Genomic DNA, 25,992 nt, shown 5'->3' with positions numbered 1-25,992 from the left:
AGGGCTCCAGGGGACTTTCCAGCCTCTTTTAATTTAAGCCATGCTTAACCTTCTCTCAACCCTTTTGAGGGTCATCTGTATCCCTAGGACAGTCGCTCTAGGCTTGCTGTTCACCCCGTTATAAAAGAGCTGGAAGTGCTAATTGGCCCTCGACACACGCTCAGCCGCAAGCAAGGGCAAGGAAGAGGGACGAGGGCGAAGGTGCGCTTGGGATGTACAGAAAAAAGGGTTTACAGACTACTTTCTAACTTGCGCCTATAATTTTTTTCTGGGGTTGATAATGTTTGACTGACTAGCCGCCGTCAACTCCTTGCTGTCAGTTTTACACGCCACATCTCCTTAGGGTGAAGCGATTAGGCTCACTTGGGGGGTGGAGGGAAGAAGAGGCTAATGATATAAATATGTTTTCCTTAGTGACCGCTTCTATGGATCCCTGCTGGGTAGTTGCAGAAAATCATGTCTTTGAAGGGAAAAGGACCCTGTGGATATTTTACTCTCTGGTGGCGTCTGGCTTCAATGTTCGAAAAGATTTGCAAAAATCCCACTGCGAATGGCAGAACATGGCCATAACCTTCCTGTAAATATCCTCTCAAGATTTTCGAAGGGAGGACAGGAGAGTATCTTTCTGGTGGAAAACAATGCATTTATTCCCCTGAAGTCTAAATATGTTACTCTCCTACATCAAATAAGCACTGCCTCACCGATTGCCTAAAAACCCAGACTGCATTTTAAAGTCCGGAAATAAAAGTAACCCCAGAAAGGTGTTTTGGATATATATATTATTCCATTAGCAGATCACTATATATATAGATTCTTCTCTCTTTCATCATCCCATAAAAAAATTAATCGGACAGACATATGGATAACAGGTTGTTCGATAAATTTAAATCCAAATAGTTATTTCAAAAAGTCAAGAAATGAAAACAACATGCCACCTACAGAACACAGCAACCTACAGAAATCTAAGGAGGAGTAAAAAAATCAACAACAAGGGGCATTCCTCTAAAAATAAAAACAATCCGGGCGATCTGTCCATCCGCCGCAGAGCGGACAGGCTGCGCGCACCCCGCTGTGCGGCGCGGAGGGGTGCGGAGCGGTGCGGAGCGAGAGGTCAGGGTCTCCTCGGCGGGAACGCGCGGCGGCTGGCTCTAGAGGGGGAAAAGAATAAAAAACGGGCAGGATCAACAACCCCGTGCCCAGAGGCTTCTGCGGGACCTCCGCGGCACCACCGCCGCTTCGTCCCCGTCCCTGCCTGCGCGCCGCAGCCGCCCTCCGCCTGCGCTGCGCCGCGGAGAGCCCGGCGGAGGAGCGGAGCAACTCGCCCCTGCGCCGGCAGGTCCCGGCGGCCGCTCGGGGCCGGCCCCGCGCTCCGCGCCCGCGCCGAGTTCCTCCGGTAGCTCAGCCTCGCCCCAAAGCCCCCGCGCCCCCCGTCGCTCGCACCCGGGCCGCGCCGCCACGGAGCTCGCCCTCCTCCTCCTACCGCGCTCCTCCGCGCCCTTCCCGGGCCGCGGCGGCGGAGGTCGGTACCTGCTCCCGCGGGCCTCGCCGGGGCCGTCGCACCGGTGGCGGTGGCGTGTGTGGCCCGGCGGCCGCGGGCGGCGGGAGCGCGGAGCGGGGCGGCGGAAGGTACCGTCGGAGGTGGGCGGGCGGGAGAGGAGGCAGCGGGAGCGCTCTCGGACAGATAGCATCCATTTCCTTCCTTCCTTCCTCTCCTCTATCGATCTCATCTCCACCGCGACGGCGTTTAAACTCCTGCAAGGTCCTCTATCTTAGCACGTTTCGATCACTCTCGCACATCTGATTTCCTTCAGATTCAATCACGGCTGGAAAGGCAGAGCAGACTGACTTTAGACCACGGAACAGTTAATATGTCCCAGATTTAATGTAAAGATAAACTAACTCCACAGCACTGTTCGTCGGTGACAGGCATTAGGCATTTTCTGCTCTCCTATCAATTCAGAGCGGCGGCAACTGCAGGGCAATTTTTTTCGTAGTGACGAATTTTTCTCAGACAAGTTGCCATCTCTTCCAATGTGGAAAGAGTTAGTGCTCCTACGGCGGTTTCGTTTCTGTTTTATTTTTTTCTTTAATTAATTATCTTTTTGTCACATGCCTAATTTTTCACGTCTGGAAAGTACTTTTACAATTTTAACGCTGATAACCTTATTCGAAGGGATAATTTATCTCTAGGGTATATTTATTAATCAGCCCATTCCTCACAGTCTCTGACGAAACAGCTACTGAAATTAGCGATAAATTTGCATTTTAGGGGTAGGTAAAATGCGATAGTGGAAACGGTTACGTCTCCTAAATGGCAGCTATTTCCGTTTCAGATTACGATCAGAAATCTCAGCTGTGCCACTCGACGGCCCGAACAGGACCTCCAAGACTGTGACACAGGCGAACCACATCACGAATTTCCTTCTCTCCGTTCCACAAAACAGAATGAGTTTTAGATCCTAGTCCCCTAAACAGTGAAATTTGCCCCACTGATTTATTTTTTTTTTTTTTTACAGCTGGAGGGTTTCTATTCTGTTTCTTTCAAGGGAGCACGTCACTCCATTTAGTTCTGAGGATTAAAAAAAAAAAAAGGGAAAAATATCCCAACAAGAGAGAAAGAAAGAAAGAAAGAAAGAAAGAAAGAAAGAAAGAAAGAAAGAAAGAAAGAAAGAAAGAAAGAAAGAAAGAAAGAAAGAAAGAAAGAAAGAAAGAAAGAAAGAAAGAAAGAAAACACAACAAAAATCTCATTAGCTTTTTCATTTCCCTGGATATGCAAAGAAAAGAATATTTGGTTCCAAAAATTTAGTCGTTTTTACTCACTGGAAAGATACGAAAGAGGATTTTGCCTGTGACTATTTTATGCACCTGAATATGATTATTACTAAAGTTGCTGTGGCTGGATGCCTCGATGTTCATACAAGATTCGGTTTAATTCTCGTTTTATTGCAGCCTCAGCGCTAATGGGTTGGGTTTAGTGGAGGTTGTGGATGGAACCTCACTGCAGCCAGAGCTTGAATAACAACGCGATGAATCTCCAAGCGCAACAGTAACAGCAATAATTCCTAATTCCTTACAGCAAAACAGGGCACAACGTCATTTTTTAACGTCCGAACGGTTTTCCCGGCCGAAACGCGGCGCTCCAGGGGAGCCCCCCCTTCCCTCTGCGTTTCGGGGGGAGCTACGGCGGGGGGCGGGGGTGTCCCTTTAGCGTTCATTGCGGGTGCATCTGCCGCGGGCCGGGGCCGCGGGGCTCTTCGGGCCTGGGCGGAGGCGGGCGCGGGTCGGCGGGCGCTCCCCCCGGCCGCGGCGGCGGGGCCCCCTGGAAGGGCGGCGGGGCCGGGGCGGCGGGGCCGGGGCGGCGCTGATTGGGCTGCGGGCGGCCGAGCCGCACCGCCCCCGCCCCGCGGCTCCGCCCGGCCCCCGCCGCCGCAGTGACACTAATGAGCGAGTTCTTCCCACAGGTCTCCTGCCTGGAAGTGCTGACAGATCAAGGCAACAAATTTCAATTACAAGCCCTAATTTGTGTCCGCAGAGCGTTTGTTACCCATGTCAGCCCTGCCTGGCCCATCAGACGGGGCAGAACGTGGAGGAGGAGGAGGAGGAGGAGGAGGAGGGGGAGAGAAGGAACGCATCTGCAGAAAGGAATAGAATTTTTTTCTACTTAAAAAAACCCAAAACAATCTCCCCCCCCCCCCCAAAAAAAAAAAAAAAACAACCTAAAAAAAAAACTTGGCTGATAACTCGGATTTAAAAAGAAAGGCGAGGAAAAGCCCCAGCCCCTTGCCTGCGCGGTCGGGAGGACGGGAGGGCGGCCGGCGCGGCGGGCCGGGCGCGGGTGCCGGTGCCGGCGGCCGCGGAGCGCCTGGATGCGCGGGCTCTAGGGTGGCGGGCATGGCCGACAAGCGGCGGTCCTCGCCAGGCACCACCATGAGCCTCAAGGCTCACGCCTTCTCCGTGGAGGCTCTCATCGGGGCCGAGAAGCAGCAGCAGCAGCAGCAGCCGCCGCCGCCGCGGCAGCCCAAGCGGAGGAAGCTGGGCGGCGAGGACGAGGCGGCGGAGGACGAGGGCGGCAGCGGCTGCTGCGCCAAGAGCTCTCCCGCCGCCGCCGCTGCCGGCAGGACCTGCGGCGACATGGACCTGGGCTGCGCCGCCCGCGCCCCCGCCGGTGAGTGCCGCCCGCGCCCCGCCGCTGCCCCCGGCCCCGCTCCTCGGCTGGGCTCGGGATCCCCACTCCCCGCCTCGACCGGCGCTTTGATTCCCCGTTATCCCTTCAGTATTTCCACGCTGCGTGGGCACCCAGCACCCTTCCCGCCGGCCTGGCGGTGAGGATCCGCGGCGCCTCTCGGACGCCGGCACGGGACGGGGCGGCTGCCGGCGGGGCTGTCGGTGCCGCGGCGCGGTGGAGCGACGGCGGTGGGCTCTCCCGAGCCCTGTTTCCGAGGAAAGGCAAAAGGGCTTATATGACACATATGTGTGGATGTGTGTTGCTGAAAGTGCATATGCAACTACGTATATAATTATGTGTATATATATATATATATATATATATATATATATATATATATGCACATAGAAACACACACGCAACACCTACACATATGTGTGTGTGTAATTTGCTGTGTGTGGAGGGGAGCGCAGTTTCACGCTGCAGAGCAGAAGCCCGTGGCTAAACGAAATGCGCCGCCGTCCTCGCACCCCGGACGGGCTGCCTCCCGCCTCGGCCCGGGCGCGGTGTGGTGGCGACGGGGGCAGCTCGTCCCTGGCAGCCCGGCCGTGCTACCGCGGTCCCGGCGCTCGGGTTGCCCCCTCCCCGGAGCCAAGGCTGCGGCCCGGCCCGGCCCGGGGCAGGCCGTCGCTTCCGCCGGGCCGGCCGGTCGGCTGGGGCTGAGGAGACCTCAATGGAGAAGTCCGCTCCGCGCCGGCCGCTATCGCTCCCTCCGCTCTCTCCGCAGGCGGCGGCGAGGAGGGCTTCCTGGCGGGCTCCCCGCCCGCCTCCCCCGGCGGCTCCCCCAAGGGCTCGCGGCCCGGTTCGCCGCTGCCCACGCCGCAGGCGCCGCGGGTGGATCTGCAGGGCGCCGAGCTCTGGAAGCGCTTCCACGAGATCGGCACCGAGATGATCATCACCAAGGCGGGAAGGTAACGGGCACGGCGGGGCCGCCACCCGCGCGCTCCCGGGGCGGGCGGGCACATCAAAGCGGGCCAAAACCGGGGGAACCCTCCAGATTTACGAGGCAGGTAGATGGCGATAATGTTAGATGGGCACGGGAGCATGTGGCGTTTCGGGTTTCCTGTTCATTAGGGCGAGGTCTGGGAGCGCCGTGCCCTTCTGGGGGGAAGCTTTTCCCCTTTCCAGGGGATACACATGGTAACAACCTGGGAAGTATAAAAGTATTTGAACTTATTAGAAATTACAAAAACATATTTTATTGAATCCATATGCTACCGTCTGCATTTTCAGAGAGGCTTTATTAATGATTGAAACGCAGTCTTAAACAGCACAAAGCTGCATTTGTCTTAAGAGAGTCCAGTCGGGGAATTTCTGTTTTATCTTACAGGTGCACTGAAATAACAGCAAAAACTAGTTAGCCATAGTCAGGTTTTTACCCTCCTGCTTATTCGGAAATGGCGGAGATAGGATTTTCGTTTCCAGTAACTACTTTTAATAGATTGGTTTTTAATATATATATATATTTAGCACAGCAGCAAATACTGAGCAAACTGGAATAACTTTCAGGTTTATAAAATGCAGAAGAGTATTTTATTAGCTTGCAGTTAGGACTTTTTTTTTTCTTTCTTTTTTTTTTTTTTTTTTTCCTTGTGCTTCAAGAATGAAGTTTCCTGATAAAAAGCATGCCAAGCTAAGAGCTAAGGGCAGTTTTATGTTCAAACCACCTCATTGGTTAATTAATCCGTTTCTCCGCAGAAGGATCTAAATCTTGAACCTTTGTTTTTGCGTCGTTTTTGTTTTATTTTTTTTTCAGAAATTTGCTCGTAGATTCGTTTCTGCTTTCAATAAAGAAGTTTTACTATACCTTTCAAAGACAGAGTAGCTCTTGCACTTCACCTTTAGTAAGTTGCAGACAGGAAGTCCCGTGTCAATAAAGACCATATTGTTGGGTTAGAGCATGGCACATTGGCTTTTATAACTGCATCCTTGATGTGCTATAATTGTATCACCGTAGATTCAGCTTTCTAATTCGCTGCTACAGCAATGATACACCATTTTTCTGCTGTCACTGGAAACTTTAGTGGCAATTTGCCTTTCTGTAAGCCTTGGGCTTCCTGGGTGGAGGTGATGTTTGCACATCTCCAGGAATACATTTCTTACTAATATCTCAAATGGGTTTTAAATGTGTGCACCGCTAAAGTAGAGTCTCAAACCCAAATGATTTACTGTCTAACAATAAAGTTGAAATGATGTGGTAATAGCTGTACTCCCAAAGCGTATCCCCAAACATACAAAGCATTGTTCGAGTAAATGCACTTTAGAAATCTGTTTTGACATATCGAATGGGCCATTTCATGGCTATGTAACTATAATCGTCCAAAAGGACTCTGTAGGCTAAAAGGAAGAACGAGAAAAATCCCACGAAGCGGTTACTTTACCTAAACAACCATTCCCGAGTCTGTTTCGTATTAAAAATGACCTCTCTCTTTCCAATGTTCAGGCGGATGTTTCCTGCAATGAGAGTGAAGATCTCAGGTTTAGACCCACATCAGCAGTATTACATTGCTATGGATATTGTGCCAGTGGATAACAAAAGATACAGGTATGATGACTTTAAGGCAAAAAACACACGATGTAAGCTATAGGGTGCTTGGCTGTTGGAAGAAAACATTAACACAACATAAATTAGCAGAAGATCATGTTTAACTCTCCTTGAAGGTTCTTGTTTTCATCCCAGTGTGTTTTAGAAGACCATATTGTACCAAGTATGCAAAGGCAACAAAAATTTGTGTTGAAGCTCTTTATGATACATTTGCCTCACACTGTGTATGTACTGCAGGCAGATGCTCAGGTTTGGCTTTCAGAGTGCAGTTCTAGTGCGGTCAGGAAATGCCATAATATTTTATTCCTCCTTCTGTCAGTAGGAATTATTTCCTATTAACAAATAACTATGAAAATGTACATTTTTTAGTGCCAAATGGTATTAACATTAGTTGATACCATTAATAGCATGGATATCTGATTTAAATACTTACAAGTTATGTAATGTGACTTAATAAGTAAGTCATGCTTCAAATTGCTTATAGATTTTAATTTAAAAACTGTTTATCACTGACATATTTGGTTGCTTAAACAAAAAGAAGGTAATGTTTCCAATTACTCTTATTTAAAGAATTAATGGTGTGATTGTCTGGAGAATGATGTGAGGAACAAAAGAGGTTGTTCTTTGAACATTTAGGAGTAGAAATTTTGTGCTGAAGCTCTCACTGTTTCGAGTGTAGTTGTGTTTTGAGGGTAGTTGTGTTTTGAGGGAGCTGGTTGGGCTCTGCAGAAGCCACATGTCCTCGAGAAATGTTTGCAAGATTGGGTCTGCAGCAGTTCCTGTTGTGAGTTGAAGCCGTTTCCAAGGTCTTGCTTTACACATGCAATCCCATGCTCCAGAGTAGCCAGGGAGGAAGCCTGGCCAGAATAGCTCAGAGGAGACAGGATCAGGTCTTTACCAATTGCGGGTTTGATTGTTTTAACCTATACTTAGTATAATGTAGGGAAAACCGCTGCAGATTTAATTCTAGAACTAGGAACATTTCAGACCATGATTAAAAGGTTGGTTCTACAGGAATGCTGCCTTGTTTCCTAAGCAAATGCTGCCCTGTGTTTTTCCTGTACTTACCTCATTGACTGCTATTTTGTCATTTTCTTGTGTGGTGTATAATACCTTTCTTAGGACCATTTTTGATTTTGAGTTTTTCAACAAGGGGCACCAGATACCAGGGCTGATGATGCTCAGCATATACAGTCAGGGGAGTATTTCCTGTATCTACCATAGAGGAAAAAAATGCTCCTTTTTCCTTGTACCAGTGCAGTGCAGTTCAAATGGAAGTTTTTTTTTTTTTTTTTTTTTTTTTTTTTTTTTTTTTGTTTGCTTTGTGTTGCATGTGTGCATTTGCTTAACAATCTAAACATATAATTCCTAGAATGTCTGAACAATTTATAAATTCATAGTAAAACCAAGGTAATAATTCCAAATTAATTAAAATGCTAATACTAAAAATTTAAAGCAGTTATACTATGAATTGTTTAAACCTCATTTAATTTAAAATAATTACAGTCATACTGACCTGCACTGTCTTCACAGTGTGCTACGTGGTGCCCAGATAACTGAAGTAACTTAATGAGAATTGTAGGAAGGGCGGTATTTTCTTAGCTGGCAAACTAGAAATTTTTTGTATTCATGTATTAGTAACTATGCCTTTAAGCTTTCCACTAAATGTTAATATTTTATGTGTTTTACTTGGTGTCTCTTCTCATTCTATTCTGCGCTTTTTATTGCTGTCTGTTATTTCAACTCTGGCTGTTTGTGCGGCTTCACACACTGTCCTGCAGATCTTTAAATTTCATAGAAATGACAGCAGTCACATGGAGCCTAGTCTTTAGTCTGCTGACAGAGCAGATAGCAAAACTAATGTAAATGGAGAAAATTACATATAGGTCTGGATTTCTAGCAAAATTTGACCTTATAAATATTTGGAAGCTTAAGCTGTAGCTCAAAATGTGTACTTATCACTAAATTTGTATTTATGTGCATTTATAACTTTATTTACTTTTCTAGGAAAAGCATATATATAGTATAAACCAAGAAATATAAAACAAATGAAAAATGTTACAACAGTGATCTAGGGTGGAGAATTTGTCTCCAGGAGAGACTCTCACCACCACTCTAAATCTTTGCAGCTTGATCTGATCTAAATCTTATGCAGCTTGATCTGAATTGTAGAGAGCGATATTTTCATTGGATCATTTTGTTTTCTCTTCTGTGTTGCTTGTCTTTTTCTAATAAGGAACTGAATTGTGCAAAGATAGGATTTGATGAAGTCTTTCTTGTTTTCATTTAGAAATACAGGTGAATTACTGGATTTTTACTGTACTTGAAAAAAATAACTTTCAATTACTGCTTTTTAAACTTCTTTGTGAAGTGCCTGCCTTCAAAATAGGTTTTTAACCCAAGCAGGCACAATTTTTGTTATAAAATCATCTTGTCAGCATTGGCCCATCAAATGAAGTACAGACTCCATGTTTTCATTTTTTAACCTTTTTGCTATTCATTTTTTAACCTTTTTAACTATTCCAACCTATTAATATGGTCTACTGAAATATCAAGAGCATAGTTTCACATACTTTCATGGTTTTTCTCAATCATAATGTTCTTTCCCTTCAATAGCTTTGTTTATAGAGTCTTATATTAGACTCAATGTGATAAATCTTCCAAATATGGAATTACTACTCAAATTGATGAAAGAAGAACCAGATTCTTCCTTATTTGCTGATGCCTATTCAGATCAGAGCTGTAGCAGTCAATGAACTGACACCAGCTTAAAGCTCATTTTGAGACCTAGTGTTGAGACTATGACTGATTTTAGGAAGAGTAAGGTCAGGTCAGAGCATGGATTTTAACTTTATTTTTGCAGGTGCCAGGACTGTGTTTTGAAACAAACAAACAAACAAAATTTCTTTTTATTTATGAGTAATTGTGTCCTTTCATGTTTTGTTAATGGATGGGTTTTTGCTCTAAACATGGGCTCTAATTTATTCATGCTGAATGAGTCTAATAGATTGTTTTGGTGCTTGTGGCTAAAGGTATTTGTTTTCTTTTTACAGGTATGTTTATCACAGTTCCAAGTGGATGGTGGCTGGTAATGCTGACTCCCCAGTGCCGCCTCGTGTTTATATTCACCCTGATTCACCCGCCTCGGGGGAGACGTGGATGAGACAAGTGATCAGCTTTGACAAACTGAAGCTTACCAATAACGAGCTGGATGATCAAGGGCATGTGAGTACTTGCTCTTTCTTCTGTGGCATTATGTGTAGGCACATTGCTCAACCCTGAGAGGCTCTGACGTACAGCTTCAGGGTGCCAGAAATAGGCTTGACTTTTCCGAGTTGTTTTGGAACTTTACTGTCCACATCTAAAAGCTTCTTACTTTCTGCTCCGATAATTAACTGCTTATTAGAGCCTGCTGTTTTACTCCCCCCTCAAATAGAGGACTCCTTCTGCAAAGTAAGACTTTACAAGGCTAAATTGCCTAATGCAGAAGGGCAGAATTGCTCTCAGTATTTCCCACCGAGTGTGTTACTCGCAGCTTCTCCTCCGATAAAAAAGGACTCTTAAATTCACAAGTGGCTAGGAGAAACATTAATAGTGTGTAATAACTTCACGTGAACAAAAATACGCTTAAGTATTTTCTTAACCTAAACGTTTGTGTGAAATCCCGTGAGGTGTTAATAATTGCAGTCAAAAACGAACAACATGGGAGCTGGGTTTGCTCCGATGATGATTTATTGCATACCTTATGAAGCAAGACCCTTTCACAGCTGAGGCTCATTACTTCTGGAAAAGCTGGCGAAGACGTATGCAGTATGAGTGTTCTGTTTGCAAGTTCTAAATTGTTTAGTTATGACATTATCTAATGTGACAAAATGTGTTATGTTAATATTTCCTTTTCTCTTCAAAACTGTTGAAACATGACAGATGTAAGCCAGTATCATTCCAGCAATCCCTAAAATAGTTTTACTCGACACCTTAAGAAATAATTAAAAAATGAGGATTGTTTTTAGTCGGGATGAAGTCTTTGATTTTACAAACCCGCGTAATAAATGACAAATGTTGGCATCCTTTCAGAAGAAGCATCAAGTTCCAAGTGGTAGAGTTTTAAGATGTTAGAGGAAAGTTTTGAGACAGGATGTAGATTCCATTGTCCATAGCGTAACCCAATTTATTAACCAGGATACTTTCTCCTTCAAGGAAAGGAGTGAAAGAAAATATATCTGTCGCAGAGCTCAAAGATACCACACTCATCCTTCAGTATGGTTGTAACGTTGAGCCAGGTATTTTGCTAATACATAGTCTGAGATTTTCCCCCCTTATTTGCGTTTGCAAATGCAATGATCAGAGGCAGGAATATAGGAGTGTGGCTGACCTAACAAATGTGATAACAAGGATAAAAAGACTTCCATTTGTGCAATAATTTTCATTATTTTATTTTGTTCTTCCTTAAAAGAAATGTGGGGGTATTCGTGCCTCTTAAGTTAGCAGTGCTTTTCTTAGGATAGTAAAAAAGTGGTTTTATATTGCTTCTTTCCAGAATTACAGTTATGGAGTCTTATTTGGCAGTGTCCATTTGAGTTAAGGTTAGCACATGAGGTTCCCCTAGTTTCCCCAGCATTTGTGTATTTGTGATTCCTCTCGAGTGGGACTTGTTTTCCCTGAATCCTGAGCCTGTTGTAAGGGCTTTGAAAGTGGAGCAGATGCAAATGGATAAAATGTTGCTTTTCCAGCAGGGAGCTGGTTTTTGTACTTGGTGGGTGCAGAGGGACGATCTGTGGGTACTGTGTGGTCCACCCATGCACTTGTAGTTGCAAACTGCCCTGTGATAAAATCTCAGCTATAAAGAGAATTGTGTTTTTCTATTTTTCCATCCCAGATTTTAGCTTTGTGTTTATTCTGAACTGAAACCTGTGTAGTGTACACAGCACACCATTATTTTTAATAGGGGGGGATATAAATTTTCTGGTCTTCAGTTAAGTATTTTGGCTTGGAAACAAGTGAAGCAAAGCTCAAGTACAGTGATTTGAGACACATTGAACTGATTCAGAGCTATGGCAGTGCCCCTCCTTCCCAAAATGGAAATTTAAGTATTAAAATAAAAGGACAAAAGAAGGATGACTGTAAAATAATTTCATATTTCTCAAATCTGGAAAATTGCAAACATGTCATTCATAATTACCAGAAAAGGCAAAAGCAGAAAGCAGAAAAGTGTCTCTTCCAATGGGTACATTTTTTCTTTTAAAGCTATGGTAGTGTGGAATGCTGTATTGAAAAAGCTATGTAGCCTCTGAATGCCTCTAGCAATAATGGAAAACGAATAATCATATTTTGTGATGAATATAAAAAAACAATTGTTTCTCATAAGCAGGAAGAAACTATTTTTCTCAGGAGGGTACCAGGGGACGGATGATGAATTAGAAGAGCTAGGAGTCGAAGCTGTAGAGTCCCTCCAATCTTTACTCTTATATCAGAAGTTTTGACTCTGCCACCCCTGGGTGGGACATGGGGTATATTTTAGATTATTAGAAAGTAGGTTATTTTCCTCTTGTGCGTAGGCAGTGTGGTTCAGAGAAACCTCAGTGGGGTTTCCACCAAGCAGCATTGGCCTTTAACTGTTGTTTTTTGGGAACGCTTTCCCTGCTTTCTGCTTCTGGCAATTTAATCCTGGTTGAAATTGCTCCTTTATGCTTCGTGTGCTTGTCAGAGGTGCAAGCTCTTGCAGAGTTTTTGTCTTAAAATCTTGTGGGTAGGTTTTGATCTTGAAGGCTTTGAGGTAGGGAGCTTGCATGATGTCAGTCTAGAGCTTTTTTACCTGTTCTAGGGTATTAACTCTCAGGATCTCTGAGAGAAGTGGTCCAGGTCAGTGGGCTTAGAGACAGTATTTGCAAGTAGGCACTAAGGTAGAATTCCTACTCAGTATTTATGTTGTGGTAGTAGTTGGTGGCAGCCAGTTCATTCCCCTTGCATCGTGTTGCGCTGGGATTAGCATTCTGTGAAAGGAGATCAGCCACCTCTAAGAGACTCACTGCTCGAGCACTTTCCAGATTCCGTGCTGCCTGCTGCTATTTTCATCATCATTTCAAGTGGGACTTTGTGACTGCACAGTTTTATAGTGCTGCTCAGCTCAGAGATTTTTGAAGTACGTATCTGCGCATAGGACACTCTCCGATACATGGGCTCCACTTGTAGTCTGCAGAGATGAAGCAAAATTTGTACAGTCGTGTTTTCCTTGTGTATTTTGATCTCAAAAGAAGTTCCAGAGTGATTTCCCTGCTTTGGAAATACTATAGAGTCATTAAGACACACACTATGACTTTTGTGTGTTTCATCTAAGTTGTGATGCTAAGGAAAGTAAACCTGGATTTTGCAGTTGTCACTGAAAAGTGCATGGTCTGCATGCTCTTTGTTAATGCCTCTCATCCCTCTCTCATCTGTAGAGTGAGTGCTGCATTGTAAAAGCAGTCTCTCCCTCCGGCTGGTTAGAGCTGGCTAATTTTTCTATTTCAATGCAGTTTTTAAACTGAATTTCAGTGGAGGGGAAAAGTCAACATTTTTTATGCTATTTTCCATGCTTTTCAACTGAGTATTTTTTGATGCAGAGGAACATCTTTTAACTTTTAGTGAAAATGAGGCTGTTAGTGTGTTAATTGTTCCTTGGTGGTTGGGGTGGGTTTTTTTCCCCATTTGAAAGTGGGGCGAGGCTGGAAGCAGAGGCGGACTGTAACTCTGCCCAGACTTGGCTCCAAGTAGCGAGCTCTGCTTACAGTCAATGGGCAGTTATATGTTCTTGTCACAATGAAAAGCTGTGAAACATCAGTATTTGCACTTGCAGTTTTCGTCTTAGTACAGAGGGAATCCGTGCTCCTCAGCCCCACACACTTTCCTAACTGCAGAGAGCCCGAGTGCTTGCACTTTGGAGGGAGGATAAAGGAGGATTTTTAGCAAAATCAGCAGCAAGGACTCTGTCGGCAGTGGGGAGGTGACCGTGTAGTCTTGGCACAGCCAAGTTGCTGGAGGATTGGCGTCTCCCCTGTGAAGGAGTTTCTGGCTCTCATTTGTTTGGGCTGAGATGGTTGTGCCATGGTGGTGCTCATGCTCAGGGTCAGCTCTGCGGCCTCATCGTGGCAGCAGCTCTCAAAAGCCATTGCAAAGGTAATCCCAGCTTTGTGTGGCTGCAGGTGTTCTGGGGGCCTTTGCTCTGCCTCCTACCTGTGGGCTCTCTGTTGCAATGTCTTCTGTCTGATCATGATTTCTTGACAGCTGCTGTGGCCAAAGTTTAATTTTACTTTTTGTGAGAGAGGTTTATTCACACTTCCATGTGAAGTGTTTTCGTCTTGTTCTGTGAGGACTTTGTAGAGAGAGGCAGGCTCTTCAGCTGTGAGTTGAATGTAATGCCAGTTCACATTTGGGAACAGTGGGATTTCTGATTGGGGTTTTTTGGTGATGGATTTTAAGGGCATGAAGGGAAAGTTGCTGTTACTGCAGATAAACTGTTAGATCCTGATGGTGTTTTTAAATGTGCAAGCTGGAAATGTGAAATGAAAAGCTGGAATCTCCGTTTCCTTAGCTTTTTCTTCACAGTAGCTTTAGGTGATGCTTTGAATAATAGAGCTAGATTGTTTTTGGAGTGGATGTTGCATCTTCCTCTCCTTTTATCTCCTGTCTTCATATGTTGCACTGTAATTCTCAAGGGCTTTGCAGTTATGCGTTATTTAGAGTTTGGAGTTCTTCACAATCACGAACAAAGATCCCATTGTTAGAAGACATGGTACAAAATCAAGAAAAAAAAATTGCTATGGATTTGCTAATTGCCAAAACAGCGTGTCAGCACAGGAAATTTCAGTACAGAACAGAGGCCAGACAGGTTGTTCGTAGGAGATGACATGGATCAGTTTAGCCGTAATAGCCACCCAGATAAGCAGTGGGAGGTGTTCATCTCCGTGCTGCTTTGATATCACTTGTTCTGATGTGTGAGCAGAGCTCTTTGTAGCTGCCAGGGTTATCGTTGATGTGTGGGCCAGCAGTGGTTTGCACCACAGAGCTGATGGGGTCAAGTAATCCGTGTGGGAGGGAACATGGCATGCTCAGTGGCACCCAGACAAATGGCAAGGCACAGAATAGCCGTGGATTTGAGCTGTGCAACATCTTTTCTTGATAATTTCTTTTTCTGTTGCACCAGTATTTCCCCTGGTACCACTGGGTGCTCACAGTGAAACAGGGTGAGGAATGTGCTGTCCTCTCTGCATTTTCATTTTGTAGATCTTTGCCATTGGAGAACTGAAAGGAGTGTTGTAAAAGAGAAAACACTTCTGTACGATAAAAAATCTTGCACTGTTCAGAAACTCGAAAAAGACTTCATATGAGAACATCCATAGGGCACTCCCTGGGCAAATTAATTGGAGCCTGTGATGTCACTGTCAAAACCTCACTTATAAAACCCCTGATTATCCAGAAACTGGCCTTACCAAAACAGGGTCATGTCATCTGGCCAGGACCAAGTGTATTAAACTAGCTAAACTCTAGTTTATCCAAACAAATGTAATGTCCTGTATATAATTTGGGTGAATGAACTTCCATGGTGTCTGACATAGGGGCTCTGTTGAGTGCTTGAGCACACGCACGTTGTGAGCCTACTCAAGGAGCAGGAAATTAAAAAGTTTCCCCAGAATGTTGATTAGTGGTTCCACAGGCCAATAGCCATAGGACTATTTATTTATCAAGTTACTAATTTCTTAGGTCTTCCAACAATAATAGCTGAACTTCAATTTTTTTTTTCTTGAAATTTTTTTATTTTAATAGTGGTTAGCTGAAGTGGAGTAAAATAGAGGAAAAATTATATATTTTAAATCTCCTTTAAAATTGGGGTACAGTACCAAGAGGTATCTGTGTGTTTAATTTATGCAGTATGAGTTCATCCACTCCTCTTTTATGATTTATTTTTTGATTGAGTTTTTGTATGCTGGGAGGGTATTTTTAATTGAAATTCACTGTCTGTTTTATGGATCGATTGCTATTAACACTTTAGAGTTTTGGATTTTGTTATCATTTTACTCTTAATTTTATGCTTCTTCAGAGTGCGAGAGTCTCAGCTTGTGTTCCAACCAAGATTTGTTTCCCGCCTTTAAGGAATAAGGGGTATAAGGAAAAAAATTGCTCCAATATTACATGCTGAAGGTTCCAAAAACAAAAGGCAAATTTCTGCTGCTGTTAATCCTGTTAGGTCAAATCCAGACTTCAGTGGCAAAAAGTGACAAAACTTTCATAATTCCACTGGGACCTGGACTTCACTCCTGATTTCCCTTTTTGTTTTTTTGGGTTTTTTTTTTTCTTTTTTCCCTTTTTTTGAGCCAATTTCAATTGAGCCAATCTCTGAATTTGGAGCTCCTGAGTCGTAATTTTTAAATGCTTAGGGTTGGCAATAACATAAATGCACAGGGATTAGACTACTGTAACAAGAACCTTCAGAGGTTAAAGAAAACATTTGATTTCCAGTAAGTGGCATGGTAAACACATACCATAATCTGTTCCAAAAAGCTATTAGTCCTGAAACAGCAGGGTGTCCTTTCTAACAAATGTTATCTTTTTCCTTGCATGACTGCATAGATTATCCTTCACTCTATGCATAAATATCAGCCTCGTGTCCACGTCATCCGAAAAGACTGTGGCGATGATCTGTCCCCTGTCAAGCCCATCCCTTCGGGAGAAGGGGTGAAAGCCTTCTCCTTCCCTGAGACAGTCTTCACTACTGTCACAGCATACCAAAATCAACAGGTAATCCAGGGTTTCTGGTTGGCACTTTACAGGCTTTTCAGAGCAGAACAGAGATGTAAGAGAGAGGAGAAAAGTAGATACTTTCATTCTATCACTTATTAAACTAGAATTATCTAAACCCTTTTTTTTTTACAAGTAGCTTTCACTGTTAGTGTTGCTGTAGTGCTTGGAAGCTATGGCTGTGCCTTCAGAGATGCTGCACGTAAAAAATTGTTCTTGTTATGGAGATCACACAGTCCAGTTAGCATGCTTAATGGTGTCTTGATTATAAACACAACATCGAAGAACAAGGCAAAGAGCAGTCTAATTTTTAAAGGTGTTTCTGTACCTTTAAATGTGGATACATGTCAGGAGACACTTTTTAAAGCATTTTTGTTCCTGGCTCCAGTGCTTTTAATACTCCCAGGACCTTAACAGAGAAGCTGAGTTTTGCAGAAAGTTGCAGTTGTTTTTATTAACTGCATTCAGCCTATATTATTAAGGACAATTTATCTGGGTCCACATGGATTCAAAGTCAAAAGTGAACTGCAGGTTGTATCACTCGGCTCTTTCTACCTCTTGTTTAAGTTTCAGCATACATAATGACACCATAGTTAGTGTTGTGACATTTCATTAATTCATATAAATTATTGCAGCTGTGTTTTTTGAAATTACATACACATTGATAACTTTACAAAAAAAAGAGCAGGAGAGCCATGTAAATACTGAAATATAAGTATTTGGTGATTTTCCCATTTATTAAAATAAATTATGGTTGTTTGGGGTGTGGTGTGTTTTGCTGGGTTTTTGGTTGGTTGGTTTGGTTTCTTTTTTCATGGAGGATAATAACCTAGAGATAATCTCTCTTTTCACATTTCCTTCTTGACCAGTACAGAAATAAAATTTAATTTAAATTTTGTCGCAGTTAGACAGTGAACTCTCTTAAATGAAGAATGATATTTGCCTGAAGTTTTTTCTCAGTAATTCCTGCTGCCATTTGGCAGCTTTAAACACCTATTAGCTTTTCTAGGGATGTGCAAAAATAATGATCAGAAGATTGGTCCTGGTTTTGCTGTGTTTCAGGACAGCCATCTGTTTCCTCCGTCAGCTTTTTTTCTGTCAGGAGAGCTGTTTTCTGTGCTACTTATCTGAGTTTACAGGTAATAACTTTTCTTAATAATATTCACAGATAACTCGTCTGAAGATTGATAGGAATCCATTCGCCAAAGGCTTTAGAGATTCGGGCCGTAACAGGTAGGTGTTGGGAAGGAGCTGGGCTTCTTCCTGCTGACAAAATCACTTTGTGGAGGCTGTTAAAGGCAAGCACTTGTACTTACAGACAAACTAATTTGAGAACTCAGACTCCTTGAGGGACCACTCAGACTTCCCAGTAATGTTCTCTGTGGTGAGTTGCTGTTGCTACACTTCTGACCATCTAGGTCAAGAACAGGCTGGCACTCGACTTGACTCTTGTATTCAAGTTTCCTTTCAGTGGAAGCAGTGACACAGCATGAAGGATGCAAATGGACTTAATGTATACTCAGGTCTATGATTTCAGGCTGTGCTTGAAATCTCCTCTTTCTCCTGGCTGGAGACAAGTTGCAGATACCATTGTCAAACTACAAGCTCAGGCTCTCTTGCATGTAAGTGGCACATAGCATGGGTTCATGGCTTGTTTCCTCGTTGAGGGGGAGAAACTGGTTTGTGCAAAAACCTTATGTTTAGAACACTTGCCTAGGAGATAGGAGACCCGTGTTCAAGTGTCTGTTTAGTCTAAGGAGATTTAAATCCACTACCTAGGTGAATACCTTTTCTAGCAAGCTAAATAAGACCTTGAAATGAGACTGGTTTCCACTTCTTCTGTGGTGGATGGAGTGATTAATTGCATATTCTCTCTTGATCCATGAATCTTTCAAAATAGCAGTGGGAAATCTGTGTAGTGCAAAGAGGAGACTTAGATCTGGTCCGGGCTGCCAGTGCCAGTGAGGTATTTTATCCAACAACTGTTTAATGCAAGCTACTTAAGCCTGTTTTGAATTGTATGTTAAACCATTTCAGCTAAAAAAAAAAAAAAAAAAAAAAAAAAAGGCAGCAGTATTTCATTGTGGTGTATAGTGTACATCAGTTCCAGCTACCACATTGTGTTTGGTGTCTGCAGCTGCTATATTTATGACCAGGCCTTGCAGAGAAGGGAGCAGACTGTGCTTGTAGAAATGATCAGAGAGTTTCTTTTTGATAGTTATTTTATTGAGCTTCTCTTTTAGCAGAAGCTACAGCATTAAAGCCTGTTTTACATAAAACCCGAGTTACATAAAACCTGAAACTGGACAGTAAATGACAGTAGTTTTTGGAAAATGACTACTTACAGAAGGGATGACATAGTTGCAAAGATTCACAGGCATTCACTTTAAGTATCTTTTTAGTATGTCTGAGATTTTGTCTTCTAGCAAGAAATAAGAATCCATGTTCTGTGACCACTGACATAAACAGAGTTTTGCCCTCTTTTGTAGCCTTCTGTTAGAAATGAACAGTAGCTTTGAGGTAAATGCAGTGACTGAAGAAGCAAAACATGCTGTGTGTACTTTAGGAAGAAAAGGGTTGCCATACGTACCCTGTTTGAAAGCTCTCTCTCTTCTAGGCAGTGTCTCTGCTGTGCTTGCTGTTTGCAGAACTATAAAATAAGTACTATGGAACCTCCTAAGAAGTGTGGAACCCTGATCCTCTGAAATGTGCAAATTTAGGTGCACTTAGAATTTCTTCCATAATGTTATAAGAAACAAGAGAAGATACCCATTTAGACAGCAAGGAAATAATTGTTCAGAAATTAGTTTTGAACATTTTTAGTGTGGCAGGACAGCTCTGGAATTACCTGAGGATGATGTAAGAGTGCTGCATCTGCAACCACACAAATACAGTTATGGGACTGGGTGTATCCAGAGAGGGTTTTTTTTTTGTTTGTCTGCTAGGAATAGTCTGGTTCAGGCATTGGAAAAAAAAAAGCAAGATATTTTGATTGAAAGTTATTTTTTACGGAAATGGATTAGGAAGGCAAGTTCTAAAGTAAGAGCTAGCATCTCTAAAATGTTTTGGAGCAGCCTTTAGATGAGGTCTGAGTGCTTTTACTCTACAAACACATTTGTTACAGAATTGACTCTGCAAACTCTTGTTTGTTGCAAATTGACATTGTTTTATTGAAGTCAGTATTGCTGTTTCCTTTATAGTCTGCATTACTGGATAAGTATGTTTGGGAATTCAACTCAGAATTTTAATTATCAAGGAAAATTTCTATCAGTATACTCAGTGGATTATTATTTTGCTCTGTTACTAAATACTGAAATTAAATGTTAAGGTTTGGTAATCCTCATTGTTCTAGCTGGTGTGTTTATCATTGAGGCATTTTAGTCTGCATCAAGTTTAAAAAATACTGTGGTTAAATTATACCAAAGTTTTCAATATTGTTTTTATGCAGTTATCTCACTCTTCACTGCTGTATGCAGTAATTCAGTTTAATTAAAAATATGACCTTCTAGGTCATTCCTGTTCAGTCCCACAGGCCATTTTACAGAAACCAGTAGCTTCACCTTTTAAAAACATTCCCAGTGCATTTGCAAAGTGCAACAGAATTTAGGTGCTGAGAATAGCTTTATTCTTCAGCTGGGCCTTAAGTTTGACCCTATAAAAACTTTTACTCAGCAAAGGACCAGAATTTCTCCCTTTAAATACTTTGGGAAAAACATAACTGTTTTGTTAAATAAAGTTGGGCACTTGATAGCACAAATTAGGGGGGTGATAAAATGTGGAAATTGTTCAAAGGCATCTTGTATAAATTAGCGCCTTGGCTACACTCCTCCAGGAGGTGGCTTTTATCTCCACTATAACTAGAAATGAAAATTCACCATGACTGCAGAAAATTAAGGCTATCTTTTTAGTCCAGGTTCAGCTAATAAACGCTTTATAAATGTTTCCTGACAGACATTTGTGTTCCTGCTGGAAGGAGTAGTATCAGAACATGTCGATTGCCTCAGACTGGGCTATTTGCATAATTCAAGTTCACAAAGTACTGCTGCTTGAAGGCAAGCACTTGTATTTGGTGTGTGTCTGATGCTGACACTCAACGGGCCTCTGGGGCCCAGCAGCCAAAAGTAACACCAAAATTATACCTCTAAGTTTATATACCTCTGAGGTGTATTATTCATAAATAATTGTCAGAAACCAAATGGGTTTTTATCTTCAGGAAACAGAGATTCTTTTAAATATTTTCTGCAACCATTGTCTACACAGTTACTTCTGTTTTCTCAGGACACTGTTGCAAGAAAATGAGTGAAGACTTTTAGTTTTTGAAGGCATTTTGCTCAGCAAAACAACATTTTTTTTACACATGATTTTAGTAGCAAAATAGCTGTACATCCATACCTTGCTCATGTTCTAAGTGTGATTTTCCAGCTCATCAGTAATGACTGTGAATCCTGTTTTAATAGAAGTTGTCAGTAGAGCACCTTTATTCTGGGAAGAAATAGCAGATCATCCCTCTGGCAGTTAAAATTTTAAAGTTAAAATTTTAACTGCCAGAGGAATGGTCTCTTTAAGAAATATCATACTAGCAAAACATTTAAAATTATTTTAGCCAAATTTTCCCACTCAAACAGCCCTCCCAAAAGGCCCAAAATATTGAAATAGAGAGCCAGGCTTGTGGAATTGGAAAACACTTTGTGCAGCCCAGTGGTTGCATGTGGGTCTCATGGTCTCAGGGATAGGTCCCTGTGGTCTCATGGATAGGCTGTAAGGCTCTTTTCTAAACAGCAAAATCAACTTGAAAATAATCCGGAAATGTAACTAATTTTTATATGTTTCTGAGGTAGAGCATCCAGAGACGTGTGACAAAATACAGCGTGCTTTCATGACACCATAATTCTTTTGTTCTAAATAGAATGGGACTGGAAGCTCTGGTAGAGTCTTACGCCTTCTGGAGACCTTCGCTGAGGACATTAACATTTGAAGACATACCTGGGATACCCAAACAAGGTAACAAATGTCTTTGTGTTCTTTCAAAACAAAAATGAAAGATAAAGCTTTGCCCATCATACCTTACAAAACTCTAGGTAAGTGTGTCACTCACAAGGCAAAAACAACCAACTAACCACTGTGCAGCCATCCCCCCTCATCAGAGTTATTCTAAGTTAGAAAACTAATGCTAACTCAGGCACCATGGGAAGAAAACTGTTAGATTGTAAGGAAAAATCAGATCATGTGTGGAGGAGAATGCCAGTTATTTAAGGATTGAGTAACCTATTCCTTAGTGTTATGTTCTGACTGGATACAAAACATAGAGATCACTCACAGATGACTTCTGTCGTACACTGTAAGAATTACTTGTGTTTTTAAGGAAAAAAAAAAGGAGAGAAGAAATGTTCTTTTAAGTAATGGGTAAATAGGAAGAAGCTTAATTTGTTTTCTTCTTAGAACCTCTTCTTGATTCTTAAATACCTGAAAATTGTTCAGTAAAAGGGCCAACAAACTTTGTCTGCATCCTAGAACTTAAAGAAATGTATCTCCTCTCAGTTTTGCTTTTTCCTGCTCCTCACTCTTTGTTGGAAACCTCTTTGTTTCCACCTTCCCCATTATGCAGATAGTGTCATCAATGAGTAAAATATTTAAATGACCCATTTGGACAGAGAATGGAACCTCTGTACTCTTTTCTGGGTTCTTTTATTTCCAGAGTAAACCAATGCACATAGAAAACTTCTCGGTCTTTTCCCAGCTAAATCAGACATATTGCTCCCAATTCTTTGCATTTTCTGCTACCAAATTTACAAACATCCAGTCTGGTTTCTTGATGATGGATTGATTGCAAAGTTGTTAAACGTCTTCAGAGCGAAAGTCCAGAACATAGAGAAATTCAGAGAAATCACTTCTGTCAGCATTTTGGTTCACTCCTTTGAGAAATCTTGGGTATCAGTCCTTGATGTGGGCAACCAAAAGGAAGGTTTGTGCCAAGTCATAGAGACTTTGGATGAGTGTTGGCAGAGTTTTGGGCGTAGCGTAGGAGTGAGGGATGGTCTCATCAAAAAGGCCTTTAATGAGAAGATAGAATGAGACCTGAAATACCTTGTCAGACTGTGTAAGAATGAAAGGCAACTGATGATGCAGTTAATCCATTTAGGAGACAGACCAGCTTTATTGGCTGTTGGTGTGTAGGAGCATTGTTTGGGAGCAGGGGAAGTGCTGTTGTGAATTTCTCGCTTCCTTTTCTGCGGTTGCCTGAGGTTAAGAAGATTGTTGAAGTAACTCTTGATATTCTGGGGATGAAAACTGGCATCCTTGCAAAATCTTTAGTCATCTATACCTTGGACGTAGCGACTTTGTGAAAGACCTCATTAGAAATTTATCTGGGTTGTTTATGCTGAAAGTGCCCATCTTCAGGTAGTGGAGGCATTGATGGAGATTAGAAGAAAAATGTGTCTTATACCAGGACTTCCGTAATGTGGCAGTGTCTAATGGGGCCTTGTGGTGTCCTGTTAACAGAGAAGCAGCAGCAGGCAGTGTTCTTTAATAATGTGTTTTTCTTTTTACTAGCTCACCTATTATGATAATCTGTTAACTTATTGACAGAACTTCTCTCTTTGCAGCATCAAGCTGTTGATTGTTAATGTGATTCATAAACAAGAGGTCTTCCTTGTTAAGTGTCTTCTGCCTTGGAGACTGTAAAAGGCCCCAGTTAATTTTTCCACACTCAGTTTTCAGGAAGATGCAATCTTTTAAGAAAAGGAAGTCTTCCTTGCAACTGGAAAACTTTCAGTCCTGAAAAAAGGCTTCACCTGTGGCAAGCAGTGTGCTTTCAGGAGCATTCAGCACTGGTATTTGTAATATAAAAAGTTCTGATATCAGTAAATGAACAATTTGCAAACAGTTTGCTGCAAACCTACGCATTCAAGAAATGAAGCAGCTATGTGTAGTGTTCAGCCCACCCTTTTCCTGAAGTTGTTCTGAATTTTTTGGTTGTTCTCAGAATTTTTTTGGTTTGAAGTCAGAAGTTTTTGTTCTGAAGTTGGGAACTTCCCTGAAGCTGTTTTTTTGTGAGACACTCTGAGCTAAGGAGCTGGTTCCTCAGCTGGTGCTCTGACAGTGACAGTCAGGCACAGAGCACTTGAAACACATTCTGGACTGTAGCAAGAGCGTAGACGAGCCAAAAATCATAATTTTGAAGAAGGCTTCCTGTGATGTGGTACTCACTTGGCTACATCTTAACTACCATGAAATTTCCTTCCATGTCATATAAGAAGCAGTTAACCTTTTGGGCAGGAGCTCTAAGTCCTGAATGAAGGTTGTAAAAACATAACTTCAATTCTCTTTCTTGGTCAAGTTGTTTCTTTAGAAACATGCATGTGGTTTGCTCACACATTTTCCTGCACGTGTGTGTAGAAGTTTTTAATTAATCTGAGTTGGATTTCATCTCAAGAGTTGTTATAAAAGACAAAGGTCTTGATCTTTCGCCTAGGAAGTGTGCCTTTCCCAATGTGCTTCTTACACTGTGATATTCTCTTCCAGGAAATGCAGGTTCCTCTTCTTTACTCCAGGGATCTGGCAGTGGAGTGCCATCTACCCACCCTCACCTTTTACCGGGCTCCCCTTGCTCTTCTCCAGCCTTCCACCTCAGCCCCAACACTAGCCAGCTGTGCACCCTTGCTCCAGCTGACTACACAGCTTGTGCCCGCTCGGGCCTGGCCCTGAACAGATACAGCACTTCCTTGGCTGAAACCTACAACCGGCTCACCAACCAGACTGGCGAGACCTTCGCTCCCCCAAGGACTCCCTCCTACGTCGGCGTGTCGAGTAGCACAACTGTGAATATGTCCATGAGTGGCAACGATGGGGATGCGTTCAGCTGCCCGCAGACTGGCTTATCCATGCAGATTTCAGGGATGTCTCCACAGCTCCAGTACATCATGCCTTCCCCATCCAGCAATGCCTTTACCACTAATCAGACCCACCAAGGCTCCTACAACACGTTTAGACTGCACAGTCCCTGTGCACTCTATGGATATAACTTTTCCACATCCCCTAAACTGGCTGCCAGTCCTGAGAAAATCGTTTCTTCCCAAGGAAGTTTCTTGGGGTCCTCGCCAAGTGGAACCATGACGGATCGGCAGATGTTGCCCCCCGTGGAAGGAGTGCACTTACTTAGCAGTGGGGGGCAGCAGAATTTCTTTGACTCTAGGACCCTAGGAAGCTTGACACTCTCGTCTTCTCAAGTGTCTGCACATATGGTTTGATGAAGCCTTTAAGTAAAAGTACAGTATGTTTGGTGTCTACAATGTATTTCTTTTGGAATATGAAAGGACACTCGATGTAGCTTGTAAAGTGTGTGTATATATAATATGAGAGGAAGTTTCACTGAAATTTTGACTTGCTTGTGGCCAGATTATTCTCCTATTTTGAGTTACACAGAGTTTGCTGCGGTGCAGACTGCTTTAGTTTTCTGGTATAATACACTTTGTTGTATAACACGTTGGGACATATGCAACAAATTAAGTAAGACTTCCTCCCCTTTCCCCCTCCTCTGTTCTAACCCCTTTAAAGAATGAAGTGACACTTGGAGTATTAAACAACACAAAAAAAGCCCACTTATATTTCCTGTAGTACTAGTGAGTTTCTTTAAAACATTCATACAATAAGCTGATGCACCAAAGGCATTTTACAAGTTTCTTCTGTTACAAGGGATACAAAGGGTATTTGGACTTCTTGGTGTTAAGCATCAAGCATCCAGCCTAAAATAGAAGTTTAGCTAATGGATTATTTACAAAGTAAATGGAAAGATTAGTTTGCCTTCTCATGATATGCTGGGTTTAGCTTATCAATGGCACAGCATTCTCACTAGAATTTTTTTTCAGCATTAGTCTAGATTTATGATTATATGTTTGAAGACAAATAATGCATATTCTAATTGTGGTGATAGGAATAATTCAAATCAACAGCACTAGAAGCAGCATCCCTTTGTATGAAATGAATGTTGGGGTGCTTAATTTTTTGTCAAAGGTAGGGCTTGATGCATTTTTTCCTCCATAAATATTGCCTATAAGACATTTACTGGACAGTAGGATATTCTAATGTATCTTTGTTTTTGTATTTTTACTTTTTTAAAGGAAAATTCAGTTTGATTTAGGAAAAAAGAAAAAAAGAAAAAGTGAGCAGGATGAGAAATTCCATTATTGGTTTTACCTGTTTTGTGTGCGTGACATGTTTTGGGTTTGGTTTTTTCCTTTTGTGTTTGCTTGGTTGATTTTTTTGGTTTTGGTTTTTTTTTTTTTTTTTGGTTTTTGTTTTTGGTTTTTGGGTTTTTTTTGTTGGTTTTTTTTTTTTTTTAATAAGGGCAAAAGGTCCTGCATCCTCAGTATTTCAAAAATACATCACCTATATCAAGTAGGCAGATGATCCAGTTTGCCCAAAAGTGTTTCTGGAAGCAGAACATTGTCAT

The 25,992-nt window shown here is 42.4% G+C and overlaps 2 protein-coding genes across 6 annotated transcripts; one reads left to right on the top strand and one right to left on the bottom strand.

Moving 5' to 3' along the window:
- LOC119699702 (neural Wiskott-Aldrich syndrome protein-like) lies at positions 1–3,244 on the bottom strand. Of its 5 annotated transcripts, none has more exons than XM_038133561.1 (3): positions 3,075–3,244; positions 1,528–1,823; positions 1–1,148 (listed from the first exon to the last, which is right to left on the bottom strand). In XM_038133561.1, exons 2-3 carry the CDS (start codon positions 1,690–1,692, stop codon positions 963–965), a joined length of 351 nt encoding a protein of 116 aa, XP_037989489.1. In that variant the 5' UTR covers positions 1,693–1,823; positions 3,075–3,244; the 3' UTR covers positions 1–962. The 5 variants fall into 5 exon arrangements, with proteins under 5 accessions (XP_037989489.1, XP_037989487.1, XP_037989486.1 ...); XM_038133559.1 differs by lacking the exon at positions 3,075–3,244 and adding an exon at positions 2,866–2,986; XM_038133558.1 differs by lacking the exon at positions 3,075–3,244 and adding an exon at positions 2,821–2,945.
- TBX18 (T-box transcription factor 18) lies at positions 2,950–25,842 on the top strand. Its single transcript, XM_038133556.1, has 9 exons — positions 2,950–3,046; positions 3,462–4,165; positions 4,953–5,136; positions 6,669–6,770; positions 9,824–9,995; positions 16,374–16,541; positions 17,710–17,774; positions 21,448–21,542; positions 24,066–25,842. The coding sequence occupies exons 2-9, from the start codon at positions 3,892–3,894 to the stop codon at positions 24,788–24,790; spliced, it is 1,785 nt and encodes a 594-aa protein (XP_037989484.1). The 5' UTR covers positions 2,950–3,046; positions 3,462–3,891; the 3' UTR covers positions 24,791–25,842.
- Positions 25,843–25,992: the final 150 nt, after the last annotated feature.

The sequence above is a fragment of the Motacilla alba genome, chromosome 3 (genome assembly GCF_015832195.1).
Source record: "Motacilla alba alba isolate MOTALB_02 chromosome 3, Motacilla_alba_V1.0_pri, whole genome shotgun sequence".
NCBI lineage: Eukaryota > Metazoa > Chordata > Aves > Passeriformes > Motacillidae > Motacilla > Motacilla alba.
This window is presented reverse-complemented; position numbering and strand designations above follow the sequence as displayed.

What these genes read in the sequence shown, in the direction of transcription:
- LOC119699702 (XM_038133561.1), bottom strand. Translation starts at nt 1,692, where the DNA reads ATGGATGCTATCTGTCCGAGAGCGCTCCCGCTGCCTCCTCTCCCGCCC. An exon ending in GGCGAGGCCCGCGGGAGCAG is followed by an intron (nt 1,149 to 1,527) that starts GTACCGACCTCC and finishes TTCCCCCTCTAG; the next exon opens with AGCCAGCCGCCGCGCGTTCC.
- TBX18 (XM_038133556.1), top strand. Translation starts at nt 3,892, where the DNA reads ATGGCCGACAAGCGGCGGTCCTCGCCAGGCACCACCATGAGCCTCAAG. An exon ending in AGCTGGATGATCAAGGGCAT is followed by an intron (nt 9,996 to 16,373) that starts GTGAGTACTTGC and finishes ATGACTGCATAG; the next exon opens with ATTATCCTTCACTCTATGCA. An exon ending in AGAGATTCGGGCCGTAACAG is followed by an intron (nt 17,775 to 21,447) that starts GTAGGTGTTGGG and finishes TGTTCTAAATAG; the next exon opens with AATGGGACTGGAAGCTCTGG.